The 22,445-nt window shown below is 45.1% G+C and overlaps 2 protein-coding genes across 3 annotated transcripts; both read right to left on the bottom strand.

Annotated features, from left to right (window-relative positions):
- Nucleotides 1-6,511: 6,511 nt before the first annotated feature.
- On the bottom strand, nucleotides 6,512-13,090 carry LOC127322083 (aldo-keto reductase family 4 member C10). 2 transcript variants are annotated; one of them, XR_007864528.2, is made up of 8 exons: nucleotides 12,899-13,090; nucleotides 8,602-8,652; nucleotides 8,007-8,083; nucleotides 7,843-7,930; nucleotides 7,440-7,712; nucleotides 7,042-7,293; nucleotides 6,680-6,817; nucleotides 6,512-6,648 (listed from the first exon to the last, which is right to left on the bottom strand). XR_007864528.2 is itself a non-coding variant. In XM_051351037.2 (7 exons), the coding sequence occupies exons 1-7, from the start codon at nucleotides 13,007-13,009 to the stop codon at nucleotides 6,734-6,736; spliced, it is 936 nt and encodes a 311-aa protein (XP_051206997.1). In that variant the 5' UTR covers nucleotides 13,010-13,090; the 3' UTR covers nucleotides 6,512-6,733. The 2 variants fall into 2 exon arrangements, 1 of the variants encoding a protein (XP_051206997.1); XM_051351037.2 differs by having other exon boundaries at nucleotides 6,512-6,817.
- A 3,743-nt stretch (nucleotides 13,091-16,833) lies between these two features.
- LOC127322087 (aldo-keto reductase family 4 member C10) lies at nucleotides 16,834-18,863 on the bottom strand. Its single transcript, XM_051351048.2, has 7 exons — nucleotides 18,672-18,863; nucleotides 18,341-18,391; nucleotides 18,176-18,252; nucleotides 17,969-18,056; nucleotides 17,610-17,882; nucleotides 17,288-17,533; nucleotides 16,834-17,160 (listed from the first exon to the last, which is right to left on the bottom strand). Exons 1-7 carry the CDS (start codon nucleotides 18,780-18,782, stop codon nucleotides 17,074-17,076), a joined length of 933 nt encoding a protein of 310 aa, XP_051207008.1. The 5' UTR covers nucleotides 18,783-18,863; the 3' UTR covers nucleotides 16,834-17,073.
- Between the last annotated feature and the right edge of the window lie 3,582 nt (nucleotides 18,864-22,445).

The raw sequence follows: 22,445 nt of genomic DNA, 5'->3' as shown, positions 1-22,445 counted from the left end.
TTTCTTTGGTCCGAGCTGGGAAACTTGTTTCCCGCATTTTTACTTGCTTATTTCTTCTCCTCCAAGGCTTTCTTCTCCTTCTCCTCCAAGGCTTTATTCTCCGCCATGGCTTCTTCCAATAATTCTACTTGCCTACGAAATTCACGTCCATAGTCGTCTGGCAGATTCTGCTGGATTTGGGACGGTGTCGTCAAAAAGTCCTTAGCCCACTTCTTTTGATTCTGAGTAAATACCGGCTTGGGTTCAGGCTCTTTTTTCGCCTTGACTTCCGCCTTCCATTTCTCATGGTGAGCAGTCGCGCCCGCGTCGGTTTCCTCGACACTAAGTTCCCAAGGTCTCGGGAGAAGAGGCTTCAGTGATGGCATTGGTACCCTTGTGGTCTTAGGTACATAAGGCTCCGGGTTAATAGGCCAGGAGGGGGTTGCCTTGCTGTCCTTCTTAACCCCCTGCTTCTGCTTCTTCGCCGGAGGTGGATTGGGGGGCCGCGTACCCGCTGGAGGCGGACTGGGGGCGGCGGCTGCTTACCCACCGGAGGTGGATTGGGGGGCAGCGTCGGCTAACGTGAAGGATGTGTAGGTGAACCACCACCACCACCGGAGGGGGGTGGACTTGTTGGGTGATTCCTCGGGGTCGGTGGCCTTGGCGCCTCGCCTGGAAACTTGATGTACTTCTTTTTCCATTGAACGAATTGGCACTTGACATCTCGAAGTCTCACATCCCCTTCGGGTGTAGCATAGTCAATCTCCAGGTCCTCGCACCCTTGGACTATGTCTTCCACCGTGACACGAGCATAGCCATCTGCAATGGGTTTGTTGTGGTGGAGTGCTCTAGCTGTACAAGATAAAGCGCTGCCGATCGCTACCTTCATGGAAATGTTCCCCATTGGATAATGCAGCTCACATTCTTTCATCTCCTGTACATCGTCCACGGGGTAGTGAGGCTCCGGTGCACGAATATCGATCGTCGGTGCATTAGCACCAGTCGGGGCCAAGGGTGCATTAGCACCAGCCGGGGTCTCCGTGGAAGCCACGCTGCTTCTCCGTTGCTGGCTTCCGACATCTGCACGATCTTCATGCGGCCCTCCCGATCTCTCTTTTACTAGTTCCTGCACAATCTGTTTCACCTCAAATAGTTCCACTTCCATCCTCCCCACACGATTTGCATCCCATTCCATCTTTCTCTTACGGCTTTTGTAACTGTACGGGTCATTGTCCTGGGGAAACCCTTCTTTCCACGGAATGGCGCCTTTGCCTCGTACACGTCCTGGGTGTTCACGATTCCCGAGGGCTAATGTTAGTGCGTCATTCTCTCTGTTGAACTTGATCTTCCCCTCTTGAGCTTGGGCCATTGTGTCAATAAGGGCGGCGGTGGGAGTGAACACTTTCTTTCGGTGAACACACCTCCCTGTCTCCGGGTCTAGCGATCCCCCATGCCTCTACCACTAGCTTTTGGCCCTTGGGTCCCATCCCTCTGTACCTAGAGGGATTCCTCGCTCCCTCAGGTCGTTCTCCATCTTCTCCCACTTAGGCTCCGAAAGACGGTATCCTCCTGGCCCCATAATATGAAAGTACTCTTTCATAGCCGCATTTGCCTTATTTTTTTCCGATATGGCCTTGAAATGCTCTGATTCCTTTTGCTTCACAAATTCGGGCCAAACATCTTTCAGTTTCTCATACTGTCCATTGAAATCCGGAGTCTTCTTCTGCCAGACATAGTCACGGGCTAAATTTTTCTTGAAGTTCTGGAATGCTTCAACCATCTTCTTAAGAGCGAACTATTTGACTAGCCTCCTCCCTCTCACGTCCACCCGGAAGCACGTTACCCTCTTCATCGTGTTTGTTGAATTCCAGAGGTAGAATGAAATGTTCCATAAGCTTTCTCCAGCAATCCTTTTTCATTCTCTTGTTGACAAAACTGAAACCAACACGTGCCTTGATTGGCTCATTCCATTCCTGGACGGTGATCGGGACGTTGTCTCTAACAATCATTCCGCATTGGTTGATAAATTTTGTATAGTGCTTTTTAGGCTCCAACGGCCTGCCGTGTTCATCGACAACATCGATGGTCAATGTTTCTCCTTGTTTCATTGTCTGGGTTTTGCCACGCGGCTTTGTACTCGATTTTTTCGACGATGATCCGGAGGGCTAAAAAAAGAAAGAGAGTCGCGTTAATACATATTTATTCAAATCAGTAAATTTGTATCACCAGAGGCTCAATGTATATATATACCTCATCGTAGGTGGTTGCTAATTGCAATTCGAGATCGTCGTTTGTTGTTTGCCATCCATCAACAATGTCCATTCCTTCATCATCACCTTGTCGACCTTCACCTTCACCGTCAAGGTTTAGATAAGAAGAGACATCGTCTTCTTCATCTTCTTCCGGCACATAAGGAATATCGCCGTTTATGATGGCGGTTATATGTGCTTTATCTTCCTCGTCATAGTTTTCCAAAATAGGGTCTCTATCGTCCGCCATATGTCACTCCTGAAGACATGTAGTAAAAACTAATTAAGTAAAGGAAAAGGGAGAGGGCGGCGAGGGCGACGAGGAGGGCATGTATTACCTGCTCTCTCCTGAAGACAAAGAGAGAGGGCGGCGGCGCTCGATCTGCGAGCGGTGGCTCTACGACGAGGGCGGCGAGGCACCGACGACTGCTGCGGAGAGGGCGGCGACGCTCGATCTGCGAGCGGGCAGCTCTATGATGAGGACGGCGAGGCGCCGACGACTGCTGCGGAGAGGGCGGCGAGGGCAGCGGCGCTCGATCTGCGTTAAAATATAGAACTATTTTTATAAGTTGTAATATATAGAACTATTTTTTTAATTTGCAATATACTTAGAACTATTTTTAGTTTAAAATTTAATTTACAAAATTTAGTTACAATTTTAATTAACAAATTTTAAGTTTACACCACTTAGAACTATATATTTTTAGTTTAAGTTTAAGTTACTTAGAACTATTTTTTAATTTACAACATTTTTTTTACCAATTCTCGTATTCACCGCGGTAGAGGATGCAGTCGTTAATGCATGCATGTATCTTCAGAACCTCTAAACCTAGAGGGAAGACAACCTTCTTTGCTTCGTATGTACTGGCGGGCAACTCGTTATTCTTTGGAAACATATTCTTCATCATTTTCAGCAAATTTTCAAATCCTGAGTCAGATAGACCTTCCCGTGTCTTCTATTTCAGCAAATCCAGTGTGCAGCCCAGCTTTTTCAGACCATTATCGCATCCTGGGTACATCGACTTTTTGTGATCCTCTAACATGCGATCCAAATTCTTCCTCTCTTTTTTAGTTTCGCAGCCTCTCCGTGCATCAGCAATGGTCCGACCAAGATCATCAGCGGGCTCATCACGTGCCTCTTCTTTACCTTCCCCTTCATCTTCCCCTTCTGCTTCCCCTCCTTCAGCATCCTCCATGAAAGTATCACCGAAATGATCAGGATAGTTGATGTACACATATATGCATGAACGTGTGTCACTTCGATCTATATATTCATAATGTTTTTTATGTAATATAGTGGTTTCCTCTATGTGTGCATGATAACATGTTTCAAATGGGGCGTGACGGCGAAACGCTGCCGCGGCAGAAACCTTTAGCACCGATTCATGTTACGAACCGGTGCAAAGGTCCACCGCCCGGGCGCTCGGCTGCCAGCCACGTGGTGCCCCTTTAGCATCGGTTCGCAACTGAACCGGTGCTAAAATGGGAGCTTTAACACCGGAAGCCTTGCACCGGTTGGTCAACCGGTAAAAATGGGCTTTACCAGCCGGTGCTAAAGCTCCGTTTTCCACTAGTGAACGGTTGCGGGTCGTCTTCGTTCTTGTCGATCTGCCAGTGTAAGCATTTGTTTCTTTCTATCATCGCTCTTTTTTCTCTCTCTTTTGGGCTTGGTTGTGGTGTGGCTCCAGCATGCTCGTTGTATTATGTGGTTGCTCTATTAATATAGCGGAATGAAAGCATGTTCTGAGGAGGACATCTTCTCCACCCGTGAGGAATCTCTGCCACAGTTTTCTTGCCTTGGGCAAGGAGATGACAATTGGCCACATGAAAATCATCTTAGTTTAATTAGTGATTTTAAAAAATGCTTTAATAGGAAATTAGACATGCTACTCACTCTGCTCCATAAAAAGTGTCATGTAAAACTAAACACACGACACTTTTTATGGATCTGAGGAAGTATTTGAATCTAAATTAAGTTCCATTCACACTTTTATTTGAACTTTGCGTATTGAAATGAACACCGACCGGTATTTATGGGATATTTGTATTTTGATATGTAGCCACTTCTATTCTTAGTGCACAATTAATTCTAAAAAAATCATTGATTTTCCTTTGTTTATCTAACTTTGATGTTCGGCATTGCGGGAGTTGGCTCCAAAAAATTGGGCCCCACGAGGTTAAAGCAAAATGAGGTCCTAAATGTAAAAAAGTTCACACAACTAATATAATTAAAATTTTATGTTTACAAATAAAGGGCTACGTGCAGCTCGACCTTTGTTTTAAGTTTTTCATATAATAAATGCATACTTAATATTAATATGTATTATTTGATTCGATAATTAGGAATTGTTATAATGCTGAAATTGTGAACGTAGCACTACAGGACGCACAGAAAAAAATCCAAAAAGAACATTTTTGGTCTTCCCGGCCCTAATCTGACATCGATGCGGTGGTCAGAGAGTCATTCACATATAGACAAACTAATATTCCGAGGAGGAGGAGTAGCCAGGTGCAGACGTCCATAGATGGATTCTAGTATTTTTTTTCTTATCGTTTTCTGCTGAAATTTACGACTAATGGGCTGGATGGGCTGAATGTACATGGAACAATCTCAGCCGTACAATTTTTTCTACTTCTCCCTCTCAGGTCACAGTAGAAGGTACCATAAAACAAACCTTACATTTTGTTGGTTTTTCTCTTTTCTTCTTTCCAATCTTGGCTAGATCAAATCTTGGCTAGATCAAAGGTAGTTTCCATCGCCCATCAAACCGAACCAATTAGAGATCGTCCAGATTCACCATGCCAAACCGTGTTTCTGTCATTCCAGACGGACCAACATCCACAGAGGATAATGCATCAGCTTCACTAAACACTCTTCCTTCAATCAATGGGATGAACCAACGGAACCTTGATTGAAGTAACCTTCTCTGACTTGCGCCGTGTAGCTACGTCTTCCCCTTGGGTCGTAACTTCGCCGCACACAGTTTACTTCGCCGTTTCCACGCACCGACGTTCCTGGCAACTGCCACACCGCTTCCTTTGGCGCGGGTCGTCAACGTCCGCGTATGGTATACGTCAAGCCACCAGGATCTTCCTTGCCTACTTCGAGTACCGCCGCCACACCACCACACGTAACCTTCATGGCCACTTCTGGTCATCGCAGGCATCGCCGACTACCAGTACGACAGTCTAAGTGTCCAGCATGGCTACACCAGGCCGCCACTGGTTTTTCGCCGCCTTCTACGTCTCCATCCATCGCGACCTCGTCGCCGCCAGTGTCATCGTCTCGTCCCCGACTACTTCGTCTACTCCGACAACCGTGGACTACATCGGCACCTCTCCCTCTTTACCGCTCTACGACTCGTCACCGTTCTGGAGGCCTCCTCTGCTGGTACCCCCTGACACTAGCGCACGGTCTATAATGGTCCCTACCCTCGCACGCCCGGTATTGGCAACATCGGTATGTGTTTTCGTTCCCGACGCATCCCCGGGCATGGCAAGCCCAGATCGACACCTCGTCTTCATCGACTTCGTCTTTGCGTCTTATTACTGGCAAAACCAGAGTATGCAGAGCAGCACCTCGTTCTCGGCGGCTCCGTCTGCATCGACTTGGGCAACGACGCCCCTCTTCGGCATATCAGCTTCATGTGCGGCTACCTCGACATTGGCACCCGACAACGACCTCGACCAAGGCAACTCTTTGCACGGCTACACCGACCAAGGTTACATCATCCACACTCTCGACTACCTCAACATCGGCACAAAGGGCAATCACCTCGCATGAGCACATCGACTTTCTCTATCCAAGCATTCGTGACACGACATTGTGCATGACGCTCCCGCTACGACTACGGGGGAGTGTCAACCCGTTGGTTCCTACCTTCGGTTTCTCTCGAGTCTGACCATCTGCGACGCTTCCATTGTTTATGTCACTACCGCTACGACCGCGGGGATGTTAAAAATATATTTGGTATACGCATATTTGGTAGTATAGGATTTATAATCTAAACCTACTTTATCTATAGGAGAGCCTTCTTGCCTCCAAGTCTTGTACTCCTATATATACTCGCCCGAGAGGCTCAATACAACATCGATGGTATTCCATCAATTTCTCTCCCTCTATTTGTTCTACAAAAAAGTTTACATAATATATTTTAAGACAGAGGTAGTAATAAATTAAAATATACATCACACTTTCGGGAAAAAAAACTGAAGGCACACATTATGCTGTAGTAGCATTAAGCACCCGGAAGCAGGCTTCTTTTAGAAATATGAAGCACATATGAAAAGCAGAGCAAATTTCTTTCGGATCTTTGTCCGAACGACAACACAGTTATTACATTATCAGGTTGTCAAAACAGAAAGGAAAATATCTGCGAAAATCAACTTTATTTAACGAACACGGATAGATTGCGGATATATATTTTTTCGAAATGATAGATTGCGGATATGCAGCGTCTCCACTAGCTCATTCAGTTTATTCACTCTAAAAAAGTTCACATGATTTAGATTTCGCCATCCCAAAAATCCTCCAAGGTTTTGTAAACGCTTAGAGGGTGAGCTGCATACTCAAATCTCAGCAACCTTTCCTGCATTTTTAAAATCAGAAAAAATGTCAGATATCAAGAATGAAAGGGTACGATCCGAGTTCTACGAAGATATATTTCTCCGAGAAAAGAAAGGTCTATTCTTTCGAGGTTCTAGATTACGATGTGCATATCGTTAGGCTACCAGATTCTGGGAGCAACAAACATGGCCAGAAGTCAATGACATGGAACAACAGAAAAAACATGCGTTCAGAATTCAGACATGCCTGTTTGATCTCGGAGAATTTTGCCATCAAATCTTCAGGAATGGACCAATCAAATATGTCGAAGTTCTGCATGATCCTTGCTGTATTGGAGCTCTTTGGGAGTACACTCTGTCCCATTTGAAGGCCCCAGCGCAGGGCGACCTGTGCAGGCGTTTTCTGCAACTTCTCAGCAACAGAGATGACAATAGGATTGGTAAGGACACTAGGCCCATTGACTTCTGATGTACCAGGTGAACCTAATGGCGAATATGCCTGCAATGACAGAAGAACATATGTCACTTGTGCAGTGAGAATATAGGGGCACTTGTGCAGTACTATAGTATACAAATTAAGATGGCAGGTCAGCAAAAACTGGAAGAAAAGCTACTAGAATATTAGTAATGACATTTCAAGCTTACAGAAAGATGTACACCCCTTGACTGGCATAGTTTACGGAGCTTGTCTTGCTGCCAAATCAGATGGCACTCAACCTGGTTGGCTGCTGGAGACACGCGTGCAATGGCAAGCAAATCCTCCAACTTCTTGCAAGAAAAGTTACTCACACCGATTGCTCGAGCTTTGCCAGAGTCGTATAGCTTCTCCATCGCTTCCCATGTAGCAGGAATATCAGGTGGGAGAAAGTCTTCAGGGTTCGATGTAGTTCCTTTTTTTAAACGGATAGGTTCATGAATCTACAAAAGTATGATCATTTAAACCAACAAAATCAGGTAACAGGTGGTGTGTCTTGGTTGATTCATTTACTCAGTTTTTCTTGAAAGAAATTCATTTACTCAGTTCAAATAACTGGCCTTAGGAACTTACAAGGAACAAATCCAAAAAGTCAAGCTGCAAATCTTTAAGAGTAGTGCCAATTGCCTCTGGAACATCTTCAGGTGCATGATGATCAGACCTGCAATATTCAGAATATTCTTGACAAGACAAATAATTCCACTTGCTTCAACTGAGGTTGGGAAATGAAGCCTAACCATAACTTAGAGGTGATAAATAAATCTTCACGCTTCACCACACCTTCGTCAAATAATCTCTTCAAAGCCAAGCCAACCTATGAATGGGCATTGGTTCAATTTAGTTAGCCCTATGTCATAGCATATTTTCAAATCAAAGTAATAATGTGGCCACTCTAGAAGGTTTAGCCCAATGTTCCGAGGTAATTTTTTCAGTTTCGTTCATGCACTGTCTCACATCTTATCGCTTGTGCCTGATTCAAAATTTCAGAAGTGAGGTATTTCCTTCAGACTTATCATCGATATATTAAGGTATATTTCCATCAATGTTGCTTTAAGAAAAATGTAATTTACATTTGGGAAAAAAACTTCAGATATATATGATATGCACATATATCAAAACTAAAAGAGTATGATTTCCATATCATATAATTTAAATATTTAGACTAATGTAAAATCTTCAACATGAAAGTTAAACATATAACTGAAGTTTTATTTCCTGAATTCAGTAATCAGTTCAACTTAACCCATTAAGCAATTTTTTTTTTGATAGCAGCATACACATTGAAGGGACAAACATACGATGGAAGCTATGGTTCAAATAATTATTAAATACCTCTTTCTCATTACAGTATATTGAAGCACAATCAATATGCCGATATCCAGCCTGCCACGAAAGCATGAAACTCTTAGAAGGTGGAATAAGGCCACGATAAAATTGGATATATGTAAGACTAAAATATACAATAAAGAAACATTACAACAGATATGAACAACAAAATCTAGTGAACTTAAATATTGGAGATTTTCCATAGTAGAAGCGACTATTGGGCTAGTTTAGGTAACTGATTCAACAGAGATTTCCACTTAGCAAGTCAGTTTGATCCTTAGAAGTCACTCATTATAAATATTAAAGTGAAGGCTCCAAGCGCCCGGCTTTAAATTCATAATGCCACAACCGGGCCATGAGATTTACAGCATCATGTTGGATTGCCAGCTACACGATATAAGCACAAAGTAAAAAAAATAAGGCTCCAGAAGATGCGGGAGAACAAGCAAAGCTATCCTAGCTTAAACTACGAAGCTTGCTTGGTCCCAGCAATGAAGCCAAGTCTTCAGTTTCACGCAGGAGTCGCCCAACCTAATCAAAACCAAAAAGAACCCGACTTGCATCCACATTGCAAACCATTGGAACAAATGCTAGACCAGCAAAGAGCTCAGATCCGGAGTCGACATGAGAGGGGCTTTGAATGACACCTCCAAAGGAGGGGAACGGCGCCAAACAATGTCATTGTCGATGGCACGGAATCGTGCAAAGCTTTTGCCAATGCCCCTACCCAACATTCCATCGTCCACCAAACCACCATCCTTGGGAAATTTCATGAGTTAAAACACGCCCATATTCATGGCAAGCCACCGCCCCAAAAGAACCACCAACACACATCAGGACGGCCGCCGAGAGAATGAGTCAAAGAGGATCACCATGCCTAGGTGCTTGGCGACAAAGAGACCATGGGGGACTCTAAAGTCACAGTAGTAGCAAGAGTCACACCAAGGCCCATGGTAAAAGTAGACACAAGAGGCGTGATCCATCAGATCGAGGGATATAGGCACACCATCCATTTTTTTCGATAAAGGGCATATATTAATATCCTGAATATATCAATTACACCACCCAGCCTCTGCAACAACGTAGTGCCCTAGTGGCAATACGGATGCACACAACCGAAATAAGAAAGAACAATTACATGAAATAAAAATCTATAGTGAATTGTTCCTTATAACAACGGCCAGACACCACAAGACAACACTAGAAATCCACCATCTCCAAAAGCGATGTCTCCAAGAAGGGAACAGTGCACAAGCACCGTCATCGCCATGATCAATGACCATAAGTTTTCACCCGAGAGAAAGTCTGCACTCACAAAACAATGCCTTCAACAAGGCTATTGCCAGGCACAACCAATTAAGGCCAGATCTTGGGTTTTCAATCTGCAATTTTAGACACTGAATTCCTATTGTGTTGCCCCCACTTGTCGATGCCACTGCTCAAAGTCACGAATCACCAAGCCAAAATCTCTTCACCACCAGAACTGAAACCTCCATCGCTAGTCCTCAGTTCTCGGATTCCATGGCATTCTCTACGTATGACTTCACCGTGGAACTAAGACATGTACCACGATGGCAACATATCATAGAGCTTCGCAATGCTCCCTCTGAAACCAAACGGTCAGAAAATACACGGTTGCGCGCGACCAAAATCCAGCCGCTCCGGCAAACTCCAGGCATGTCGTCCATTTGGAATTCCCCGATGTAGCCTTCCGGAACTCGACCATTCGTCCAAGATCAATGAAGACGGGTCACACGAAAAGCGACGCTAACATGAGTCGCCTTCGCGAGCAATGGCCTGAACCATGCCCAGTTTTCACCGGAGGCGCATCTACCCCCAATATTTGGCCACCACGACAGGGATACGGAGACGGCGCATGTGGAGACTGTTGCCAACCTACTTACCCACGAAAATTCGGTGGCTCAGCTCCAACCAGGCGCACCAGCGACACGCTCCAGAAATACGGCAAGGACCAACTCCTACCAAACTAGTCAACACCAAAGCCAACCAGCTACCTCAACATCCAGCTGGTCGGTGACCCGATAGCGCCAGATATAACCGTTAGGCCGCCACACCGGTGAGCTAACCCCTGACAATCGTCAAGCCCTAGGAAGGAACTTGTCGAAGGGAATCGCAGCACCACCATGGTGCAAATCTGAACCACCTAGCACATCCCATCAAATCCTAGATGGGATTTGGCGGTGCAACCACACCCTGAGTGGGGACAGGCTCGTTGGCCCAAAGGCAAGCCGGCGGTGAAGATCCGTGCCCTCGACCTGAGCATTCGACCAAGGAGAGAGGAGGTCGTCCATGGCATAGGGGCGGGGATGGATCTCATAGACGCGCGCTCGGGAGGAGGGGAGGGTAAGCGACGGAAGATCCCCACCGCCGTGACGACGACAAGAGAGGGAGGCACGAGGGATGGGGACGCCGTCGATGGTAAGTGTTTTGCCCCAATGTGGCCCTAGAGCAACATGGGAGGCAGTCAATCATACATACTAGAAGGATACCCCGCGCGTTGCAGCGGGAATTTCTCCGATAACTCTATTTTATAAAAAATAAAAGGATATAAGTTAATTGGAATAGGATGTTCTTTGTAGGAACATGCATGTTTCAGTTGGCGCTAAATAGTCAGGCTAACTGGAAAAAAACTGACTTGAAATTGTTTAGTTGGCGGCTAAAAGTTGATGATGTGGATAATTGGATGGCTTAAAAATAGATGATGTGGCTTGCATGTAGAGTATTAATGAATGTTAGTGGGGGTGACATGGACAATTGGATGGCTAATAAAATGGATGATGTGGATAGCTTGCATGTTGAGATAGACAACTTAAATGACCCTCTAGTGAGGTTTTGCTTTATAAGACATATAGATATTGTTGGTGGCAAAGAACACAAAGTTCAACATGTCCCAATGAACTATGGAAAATTGTTTATTTACTCAAAATTTCACTAGCCTTGGATCATGTAACCAAAATTGATTATCCATTGGCAAAATTACACAATAGAGGCTTCACAATAAAATAAATGGACAGCCGGTCCCTCTAATTGTAGGAGCACAATTATAGATCATATATTACCCCAACAATGGAGAATTTGGCCTAGGGTGGGGTAGATCTTACTCGGGCTGGGATTTTCTTTCTTATTTTATAAAGAAGGCATATAGGCTGCACCAATGTTAGGGTGGGCGGGAGATGATGCAAAACATCGGGCTAGGTTCAATCAACTAGATTAGAAACTATCACTGATCGGCAAATCTGATGCTCGTAGCACGCGTTAGCGCCACGACACGTACCCTTTCTCCTTGAGCGTGTGTGTCATATCGTGGTATGGCCTAGCTCGATGGCGGTGGGAGAGGAAGAACATGTCTGGAAGGAAGAAGATGGTCAGGAGGAAGAAGGTGACCACACACCCAACTCACCAGAGACACAGAAGACCCGGCTGGCTGCTGTGTCTCAACAGAAGGTGGGACCGATACCTCACCGGAGACGGGGACGATGTGGCTGGCCGTGCATCACCGATGGAGCGAGGTTGATAACTTAGGCTAGGGGGTGCAGGGTCTTAGGATTCTGGGGTGGGATCTAGCCGACAACGAGGCTACTGTTTTGTGTGAGGGGCGCCGAAGAGGGGGATGTGGGGGGGGTTAAGAGGTACATGGCGGTGGCAAATCGGCGGTGAGTGGCGGGTCGAGGAGGGAGGTGCGGTCTGACGCCACGAGAGTGGCATCGACTGCGGGTGGTGGAGAATGGCGGCCTAGCCGGTGGCAGTAGCAGCGGGGAATGAGATGCAGTGGACAGTGGCAGCAGCAACAATAACAAATATGAGATGCAGTACTAATCGTTCCTAGAAATCAGCCGGCCAACAACTGCATGCATATTAGCGTATACAAAAGATGGTAATCCCTACATTCCACGAAGGTTATCTAGGATTTATCAAAATTTAGATGGAGGGAATATGAAATTTGGAAAAAATATATTGTCTAATGTTGACTGCTTAATAAAAATATACTAGCGGCAAAGAAGTATTTTCCTAAACGATTAATGGGTTAAATGTATTTAGTTTACAGAAAAACCCCTTTGGATAAATTATATAGAAATCTATTCCTTTTTGGGTATTTTGCGGATGGCCAACAAACTTCGGGGACATAATGCAAGGCTAGTGAACTTCTTGGTAAATAATCAATTTTCTCGATGAATCGCAGAGTCATCTCAACACAACATACAGATAAAGATATACTAGTATTCAAGATTCACAAAAACCATGAAAAGGGAATCAAGATAGAACTAGAGAAACCGGAGAAGACCTTGACAGCAGCATAAATGGCGTTGCCCACAACATCAGGCTCTAGCTGCCATGTGCCTAGGCCGATCGAGGGGATGCTTGCGCCAGTGTTCAGGACGAAGGACTCGGCCATCTTTGATCAGGACAAGCCGCGTGAGACTGAGAAAGACTATCAAAGAAGATGAGGGACGGTGGGCTTTGGCCTTTGGGGTTGGGGATGGTGGTTATATATTCGTTCTGGATAAGTACTGTGGGCTTGCTGATGATGGTGGTGGGTATATATTCGTTCTGCATTGTGGATGCTGGTGGGGGTATCGATTCGTTCCGCATAAAGAGCACATGTGACGGAGTGAGCGACAAACGATCCTTTATTAGTAGCAAAATTATAAGAGCTACTCTTTTCTAATGGAACGAGACCAAAAGTGAATCTGTACAAAACCTATGTCAACTACGAAAGGAAAGAGCAAACACTCATTAGGGTGTCCAACTTTTGTATCATTTTCATGATGCTTCCTTTGCTAATAAGGTACAATGGTACATTGCTTAGTTCTATGATGGACAGCTCAAGTGTATTCAAAACTAAATTCCTGTTTCGATATATAGTTGTTCGTAGAAGCTTTAGCTTTTGTGCTCATTGTTATTTGCCCAAAACTATGCAAATTATGTCTACAATATAGATGATATGCATCGAACTGCTCTACATAGTGATTAACTTGCAATGCAACATTTAACATATGGCAATTATGCACGCATTATTCACAAGATCCTTGTAGAACCTATAAGTCTTCTGCATGTATGTATTTCTTTTCAGGAAGACTTGTACATAGGTAAAAAATCAAGTTTCGTAGATCTATTTTAGGAGACACATCGCAATAAGAATGACGGCTACTCCCCTGCAGTAGAACATGTATTTGTAAGTAGGCTTTTGATGAGTTCTCGCCGAAACAAAGCTTTATAAATTGTTTCTTCTAATACCAATATGTCTTTTGTATTTATGGGTAAACAAGGCTAAAGTCGAAGATGAGATGTGTAGACCTACATTAGATGGAGAGAGCGAGAATGGGACCCTGGTTTTATCTGAGGTAATTGCTAGGAGAATAAAGAAGCCTATGATTCTTCAGAATGTGGGACTCGAGCATAAACCCACTCGATTAAATATGAGCACCTTAACTGATTTACTGGAGACAGAGCGGAGGAAAAAACGAAGCTGCAAGATCTCGTCGACTCCTAGAAAGCTAATCTATCCGAGGTTAACAAAAAGATACAAGAAGGAAAAGATAAGCAGGTTCCACTTAAGGCAAAGCTTGATACATTTAGGGCCACTTCTTTTGGGCTTCTAGACCAGCTTCTAGGTGGTGGGCAGCTGAAGCCCAAAAGAAATCTCTAGCTTCTAACCTGCTTATTCTCACCGAGAAGCCAGCCTCCCGTGCAATTCCAGAATCTGCATCCGAGCAGTTTCCCGAGCTTCTCAGGTGGAGTCCCGAATCGGTACATTGATTTGCCCCCGCGTTCCAGTTCTATTTACAGGAAACTGCCCCTCCACTAGAGATAACGTTTGGCCAGCTCCAAGAAAAAAAAAGAAAACGAAACAATGCATCTCGCATATCGCAGCGACTCCCGCATCTGAACATGGCGATTGGCGAGTTCGGTTCCTCGCTGCCGCCGCCGGCGGACCTCCGCCGCTCCCTCACCTCCGTTGACTTCCGCAACTCCACATCCACCCGAATCCAACCTTGGCTGGATCTCCTCCGCCTGACAGCCTCCACTCTCCCCCGAGTCGATCTCCTCCATCTTCTCCGCCTGACAGCCCAACGTCGCCCCGCGACAGGAGCTTGCGTCGCCAATCCAGGAACACATCCACATCTCCGATTCACTGCCACATCTAGAAATGATGGATTGACGGGTAGCTTTCCATCGTCTGCACTCCACCTTCCAGGACAGCTGGACCACGGCTGCTAGATCCCTCCACCTGCTACATAATTGTTTGATGATTTTGTTTTGCAAACTACACTGTAGTAGTATCACAATAATGGCCCGGTTCTCATTTTCTCTTATATATGTGTAAAACAAGTAACACAAAAAGACAAGCTCAATTGATACTCTGTTAGTATATTTGTTCCAGATGTTCTCTAATTGTGAATTGTTGCTCTACTAGGATTTGTTAGATGAACCAATTTGTTGATCTGAAGATATCTTTTATTTCTGACTTTATTTGTATCACAAGATAAAAATTAATGTTCTACTAAGATTTGTTAGATGAACCAATTTGTTGATCTGTATTGTCATGAACTAATTTGCTGATTTTATTTGGTCTACATTGTCACGAAGGTATGTTGCTGAATTGGATTTGTGTTGTCATAAACCAATGTTGCTGATTTGTATGACCTTATAAACCAATCACCAATGTTGCTGATTTGTGTTGTCAATTTCTTGGGGCTTTATAGACATTTTACAACTTAATATAGAAATAAGCCATAATTTCTAGAAGCCCAAAAGAATAGGAGGAACTAGCTTCTAGGAGCTTCTACCCACCACAGTTTCTCCCCACCGAAACTCAGAAGCTGGCTTATGCATAAGCAGAAGCCCAAAAGAAGTCACCCTAGGTCCGTGTATGAGTAAACATGGTGAGCTGGTGGTGCTATGGTGGATGGTTGAACTGTATTTAGGCTTGTGATCTTGCTTTGGTGCAAGTTGAACTTCTATTTATTTTGAAGGAATTTAACTGTTATGTGGATGGTGCGGATACACATGTATGTAACTCGATACACTGTTTTCTAAATATTCCATGTGTATTATGTATGTATGTAGTAATTATTATAGGACGCCATGAAACAACTCGGCCAAACAAACAGGCCAATATAAACGAGTCAATATGAATGGACAGGTACAGATAGGCTGAGTTTAACAGGCCAAGACGAGCAGGCCTTGCATAACGGGACAGCCAAGACAACCGGTCGGGCTGTATCAACGGGCAAAACCTATACACCGACCAGGTCGGTGGCTACCGGCCACCGCACACCCCCTGGTCGGGTATGGGCCGGCCCATTTGGGTCTGTTTAGCCTGTGCAGTTCGTTTTTGCTTTTTTTTTTCTGGTTTCTTTTTCAGTTTTCAGTTTTCAGTTTTCTTTTCTTTTTTCTGTTTTCGGTTTTGTTTATATTTTTTAGATTCGAAAATTTTAATTCTAAAAAAATTGTTCAAATTGATTTTTTTTAAAAAAAATGTTCAAATTTGAAAACCGTTCAAATCTAAAAACCGTTCAAATTTAAAAACCGTTCAAATATGAATTTTTTTAAATTCAAAAATTGTTTAAAATTTTAAAATGTTTAAATTTAAAATTTGTTCAAATTTAAAAAATGTTCAAATGTAAAATTTGTTCACATCGAAAATTGTTCAAATCCAAAAGTTGTTCATATAAAAAAATAAAATCTAGAAAATAATGCTTTCAATTTTTCGAAAATATACAAATTTTGGAAATTTTTGTTTTTCCGAAAAAATTTCACATTGGCATTTTAAATTTTTTAAAAAGAAAAAAATTAAAACAGCAGAAACGGAGAAAAACAGAAAAAACGAAAATAAACGAAAAAAATGTCACTGGGCCGGCCCAACAGGCACCCTGGGGGGTGCGGTGCCTGGTCCGCACCGACCAGGGTGGTGTATAGCACCTCCCGTATCAACGAACCACTATTAACACACCGGCATTGACGGGCTGCAAGTAACGGGCCAGGTTCAATTAAAAATAGTAGGTTAGGATAGTAACTCCGAACATATATTCTGAGTTTAAAAGGCCGAACATGAGTGGGCTAGATAAGTAACATGACCTGTATGGGCCATGAAAAATGTGCCGCTGCTAAAACCTAGTATAAAGAGGCCGCATTAAATGGTCCGTCTCGATAGCAAATTTAGTGAGCCCGGTACAGCCAACCAGGGCCCTGCAACCAACATGTGACATGTCAGCATTGAAACGAGCCACGTGTCCACCTTAGAATAGTGATTCAGGACTTAACTAAGTCACTTTTGCAAATTACTACATTGTGACAGCGGTGAAGCTCAAGCTCACTCGACTGCCTAAAATGGAGGAAGGGCAGCAGACCAGCAGTGCACCGAGAACACACTCGTTATTCTGTGCCCTAGCAACGTTCTGGTGTATGCGTCTAGCCAAGGTACAGTCAGGTCACACACTTCCCAGACGAAGTAGTTTAGACTATTTCCCCATCCCAAACCTCTTCGACGGATTTGAGCAAGCCTTCCGGGTGTGTCCAGAACGCCCCTCGGACCAGCTTCACCTGCAAATCAGTCACCCGTCAAGATACATAAGTGATTATGCTATGCATGGTACCATTGACATCGTGTCAACACTGCAGCAGCTGTTTTCAGCATATGTTGCTGATGTTGATTTCTTCCTAAACTTGCCTGTTCGATTTCAGAGAAGCTGGCGAAGAGGTCGCTGGGGATGGACCAGTCGTAGATGTCGAGGTTGGCCCTGATCCTCTCCTCGTTGGTGCTCTTTGGGAGCACGCTGTACCCCGTTTGGATCCCCCACCGCAGCGCCACCTGCGCCGGCGTCTTCCCCAGCTTCTCCGCCGTCGACACCACCACCGGGTGCTGCAGCACGTTGCCCGCCTTGAACATCGCCGGCGAGCCCAACGGCGAATAGGCCTGGATGCAACAAATTTCAGCAACGACAATGTTTTTTTTGCGTCGGACAGGCATAATAAGCAAATACTGTACGTACCGAGAGGTGTATCCCTTTGGAGGAGCAGAGGTCCCGGAGCTTGGCCTGCTGCCAGACGGGGTGGCACTCCACCTGGTTCGCGGCCGGCGGCACGCGCGCGATGGCGAGCAGGTCCTCCAGCTTCGTGGTGGAGAAGTTGCTGACGCCGATGGCTCGGGCCTTGCCGGAGTCGTAGAGGCTCTCCATCGCCGCCCACGTCGCCGGTATGTCGGACGGGATAACGTTTTCTGGGCCGAAGCGGGAGCCTTTCTTCAGCCGTATAGGCCAGTGTACCTGACGAAGGAATGCATCTTAAGATACTACTGGGTCAGAACATGAAAGAGAGTGCATCTCAGAGACTCAGAACGTGTAGGATTTACAAGGTAGAGATCCACGTAGTCCGTTTGCAGGTCTTGGAGTGTGATGTCCAGTGCAACCGGGACGTCCTCAGGCGCGTGGCTAGAGTTCCTATAAAAATATTCAGTTCTTTTTTACTACGTACTAAAAGTTTCTAGATATTTGCAATGGCTTAATCCTAAATAAAAAAAAGATAATGATGGCAGAATCTGAAAACGAGCTAGACTGACCATAGCTTGGAGGTGATGAAAAGATCTTTCCGACTGACTATGCCCTCGTCAAAAACCTTCTTCAGAGCGAACCCAATCTGCAAGGCCGACGGTAGTGGTGCCTTTCTCGTTCAATGATTGTTTTGCTTCACAATTGAGTTAATTCGAGGAGATCGATCGATTTACCTCCTTTTCATTCCCGTAGATTTGAGCGCAATCGATGTGCCGATAGCCAGCCTGCATAATTAATCACAGAAATTAAATTTCAGATGTCATGAAACACCATCCAACTCCGGTTCTAAAGTAGCACACTGCCTGATTCTAACATACATCTTCCTCATGATTCGAGCATGTTGTCAGCTGCTAGCCCAAAGTCTAGCTCTGATTGTCCTCTTTTCGCACAAAACTGGAATATCGAGCACCTCCGACCCTCCATCGGCAGCAGCGGTGCTATACTGAACTACTAGCAGTCAACGCGGGAAGAAACTAACATGCACCGTTTCAAACGGCGACGCACCTTGACGGCGAGGTAGATGGCGTCGCCGACGACGCCGGGCTCGGCCTGCCAGGTGCCGAGGCCGACCGACGGGATCTTGGCGCCGGTATTGAGAACGAAGTGACGGGCCATGGCCAACGCTTAAGTCCAAAAGGTATCTGCTTCGACGCTTGCAAGAGAAGCCAATCGATGGATGCTTAAGCATCGGCTCACCCGTACGGGTCCACTTATTATACAGGCCGAGCCGGCCGTGGCGTTTGCGTCGTTAACCGGGCGACGGTGATCCCTATGTGCAACGACATGCGCAGGACCACCTGGCATAGGCAAGTGGCGGCGGGGGCGGACATGGATCATGATGGTGATTTTTTAGGCTGGCCATAGTGCTAGTATCTTAGGTAGTATCATGCATCTTAGGTCCACAAAAATGCTGATGTGGCATCTAATTAATGAGGAGAGACAAGATTAGAGTAACATAGGTGGATACTGTATCATAGCGCATATTACGAGAAAAGCTAATGCTAAATAGATCTTGTACACACATTTTGTATTGGGATTCTACAAAATAATAAATTTACAAGATTATGATACTACTCTATGATACTACTCTATAATACCACCCACTATAGTATCATAGACAAGTATCATATGCATGATACTACAATATGATACAATGCACTATGACCAGCCTTAGAAAGGGAGGACGTGCCGCCTCAGCTTCTGCATCAAGTTTATCATTATGACCTTATTAAGTCGAGTTTTATCCTTATTACATCTCAAGTTCTAGCTCAAGTTGATATGAAAATCAACCAGCGAAAGAAAAATAAAGCAAAAGCCAAAGCACCATCACAAAGTGATCCTATGATCAAGCCCCACCCACACCGGTTGAAGAAATCTCGTGCTACCGTCTCCAGTTAGTTGCACCCAGACTCCATGACAACCCGTTGCTCCTTCAACTGGAGATAAGACCACGTACGGACCCAGTAAATAGTCATAGGGAGAACCTGTAAGAAAGTTCGTTCTTTCGGTTTGTTAAAAACAGTATCATTGCGCACATTCCAAATAGCCCAAAGAACAACGCAAACTCCCACCCTAATTTGAACTAATTCCTTCTTGAAACGTGATGGTGATGTCTCTTGTCCTTCCCACTCCACTACGTGAAAAATAAATACTCGCTCCCTTTCCTAAAAAAATGTTGGAGATTTTTTAAAATTTGGATATATATGTATACACTAAAACGTCGACATGTGGCATCCTTTTATGGACAGAGATAGTACTACAATGTCAAAATTCAGAGTTCTTTTAAATATAAGGCCCTCTGGCCCGGCTTTATATATAAAGCCACCCATGGCATAAACATTGTCTTACAACCAACAACACAACTCACACTCATCTTTTTAACCACACCTAGGTCATAAGAGGCCATACAACGCATAGCATGCGGAAAAACACACACACATAAACTAAGATAAGTCTGATACAATCCCATGTGCGAGGCGGAAACTAGTGTAAGCTAAGTTGTCCTACGCACTAGTCCACGCGTAGAGCCTCCTGACGTCGTCCACCACCACATCCAGGATCTTCCTGTCCCTCTGTCCGACTAGAACCCTCCAACAATGCATATGAATCAACATCCGATAGAAAACATAAGCATGATTTTTAATCAGCTTGCCTTCAATGGTTAGTTTGTTGCAAATATTTCAAAGGATCCAACATTAGGCCGCGAAGGTGAACCAAGCTAGCCTACGAAGGGGGTCATACAGGCCTTGGTGGTCGCAATGAAATCATCCGCCCCCGCGAGATTCCAATCACAGTGTAGAAGTTTCCTAACTCCAGCCCATATCAACCTTGCCATGGGGAAAGCGAAGAAGATATGATTACAATCTCTTCATATTTTCAGTGTATAGAAGTTTTCAAGTTTTGGCTTCCAAGAAATCCAATGCAGACATGCGGCGCACGCATATTAAAATACATAAAGAGAGTTTTCGTCTCCACTGCCAACGCTTGGTGAGCAACATATACCCTTCTTTTGGACGGCAGACTCAAGATTAATCCGGCTTTAAATTAATAAAATATGAAAAAAGTTCACAAAGTTTTGATACAACGAAAGGGCTCAACAAAAGTAACATAGTAGCTAGTCCTCTCTCCGTCCTCAAAAGAGTATACTTCTGGGTTTTCAAGGCATATTGAGAATTTTGCTTTGGAAATTATTAACTATCATCTCTCACCTCTTCAATTTCTCCATAGCCAATGAGCTAAATGCATGTAGAAAACAAGGAGACCATGTGAAAAATGTTATTTGTGTTGATCCCGTGTGATAGGAGAGAAGTGTTTTTTTTTCTACTTTAAAAGTGCATTGAAAAGATAGAAGTACACTCTTTTGTGAATAATTTTGAACCTAGATGTCCACTTATTTGAGGACGGAGGGAGTATATCACAAACTTTTCTTTTCGGTACTTAGAAAACTACCACAATTGTACTTTAGATGAACTTAGGTTTCAATATAGTTGTACTTCGGGTTTCAGCACACTTATATGTCGGTGTGCTTCAGGTATTACTACTAATGTGCATCGGTGTACTTCAGTTTCAACACATTTGTACTTGGGTATACTTCGGTTTCTGGGGGGGGGGGGGGGGGCAACAGCCACACAGTGATAGCATTCTGGAGTTGTGGTGATTGGAGTCGAGGAAAAGAGTGTTGAAACAAGATAAAATGAGGTACGGCACGATAAGTGCTCTGGTAGCCTTATCTTTGTGGAAACAGAGAAATGCGCACGTATTTGGCAACACTACTTTGCAAATTGCAATGCTCTATGAGTTGTGGGGGGGGGGGGGGGGGGGCAACAGCCACACAGTGATAGCATTCTGGAGTTGTGGTGATTGGAGTCGAGGAAAAGAGTGTTGAAACAAGATAAAATGAGGTACGACACGATAAGTGCTCTGGTAGCCTTATCTTTGTGGAAACAGAGAAATGCGCACGTATTTGGCAACACTACTTTGCAAATTGCAATGCTCTACTGACCAACTAGTGAGCAGGGTAATCGATGAGCTGAAATTATGGGAAGAAGCAAGAGTTGGAGGGAGCACCGTAGCTGCGAGAGAGTGGGTTAGGAAGATTGTTATGTTAGGATTGATCTCCACCGTACCAGAGCCCAACTGTTAGATTGCACATATTGTATTTACTGTAGGACTGTATTGTAATTGTAACCTAACCCTAGGCCTCTGGCCTGTTATATAAATACCGGAACCCCACGTCATTATACGTGTGAGGCTTCCCCCAAAACCCTTCTACATGGTATCAGACTAATCTCGGTCCTACCCTAGCCGCCGCCCCTCCCAACCCTAGCCGCCGCCGCCTCTTCGGCCGCCGCCGCCCTAGGTCGGGCCGCCGCCACCCCACCTTCCGCTGCCATGGAGCTCACCGCCCTTACCGACGGGACCTCCTCCACCCCTGCGGCCGCTTCGGCCGCCGCGATCGTCCCCGCCGGCGCTCCGCGTCACGCCGGCCCCGTGCTGCTCTCCTTCGCCACCGGGAACTACTCCAAGTGGTGCATCTACATGCGCGCTTCCCTGGGCCACTCCGGCTACCTCGGCCATGTCGACGGCACCGTCGCCGCCGCCCCCACCGACGCTGCGTGGGCCACCGCCGACTACACCGTCCTCAACCACCTCCACGCCGCCATCGACGAAGACGTCGCGTGATGAGATCTGAGATCTAGGGATTGGCCCGATCTCGCGATTTGACCCAAGATCCAAGGGGAAGAGGTGGGAGAGCGCGAGGAACACGAGGAACACGAA

The sequence above is a fragment of the Lolium perenne genome, chromosome 1 (assembly GCF_019359855.2).
Source record: "Lolium perenne isolate Kyuss_39 chromosome 1, Kyuss_2.0, whole genome shotgun sequence".
Lineage (NCBI taxonomy): Eukaryota > Viridiplantae > Streptophyta > Magnoliopsida > Poales > Poaceae > Lolium > Lolium perenne.
Note: the sequence above shows the minus strand (reverse complement) of the source record. Positions and strands in the feature narration are given on the sequence as shown.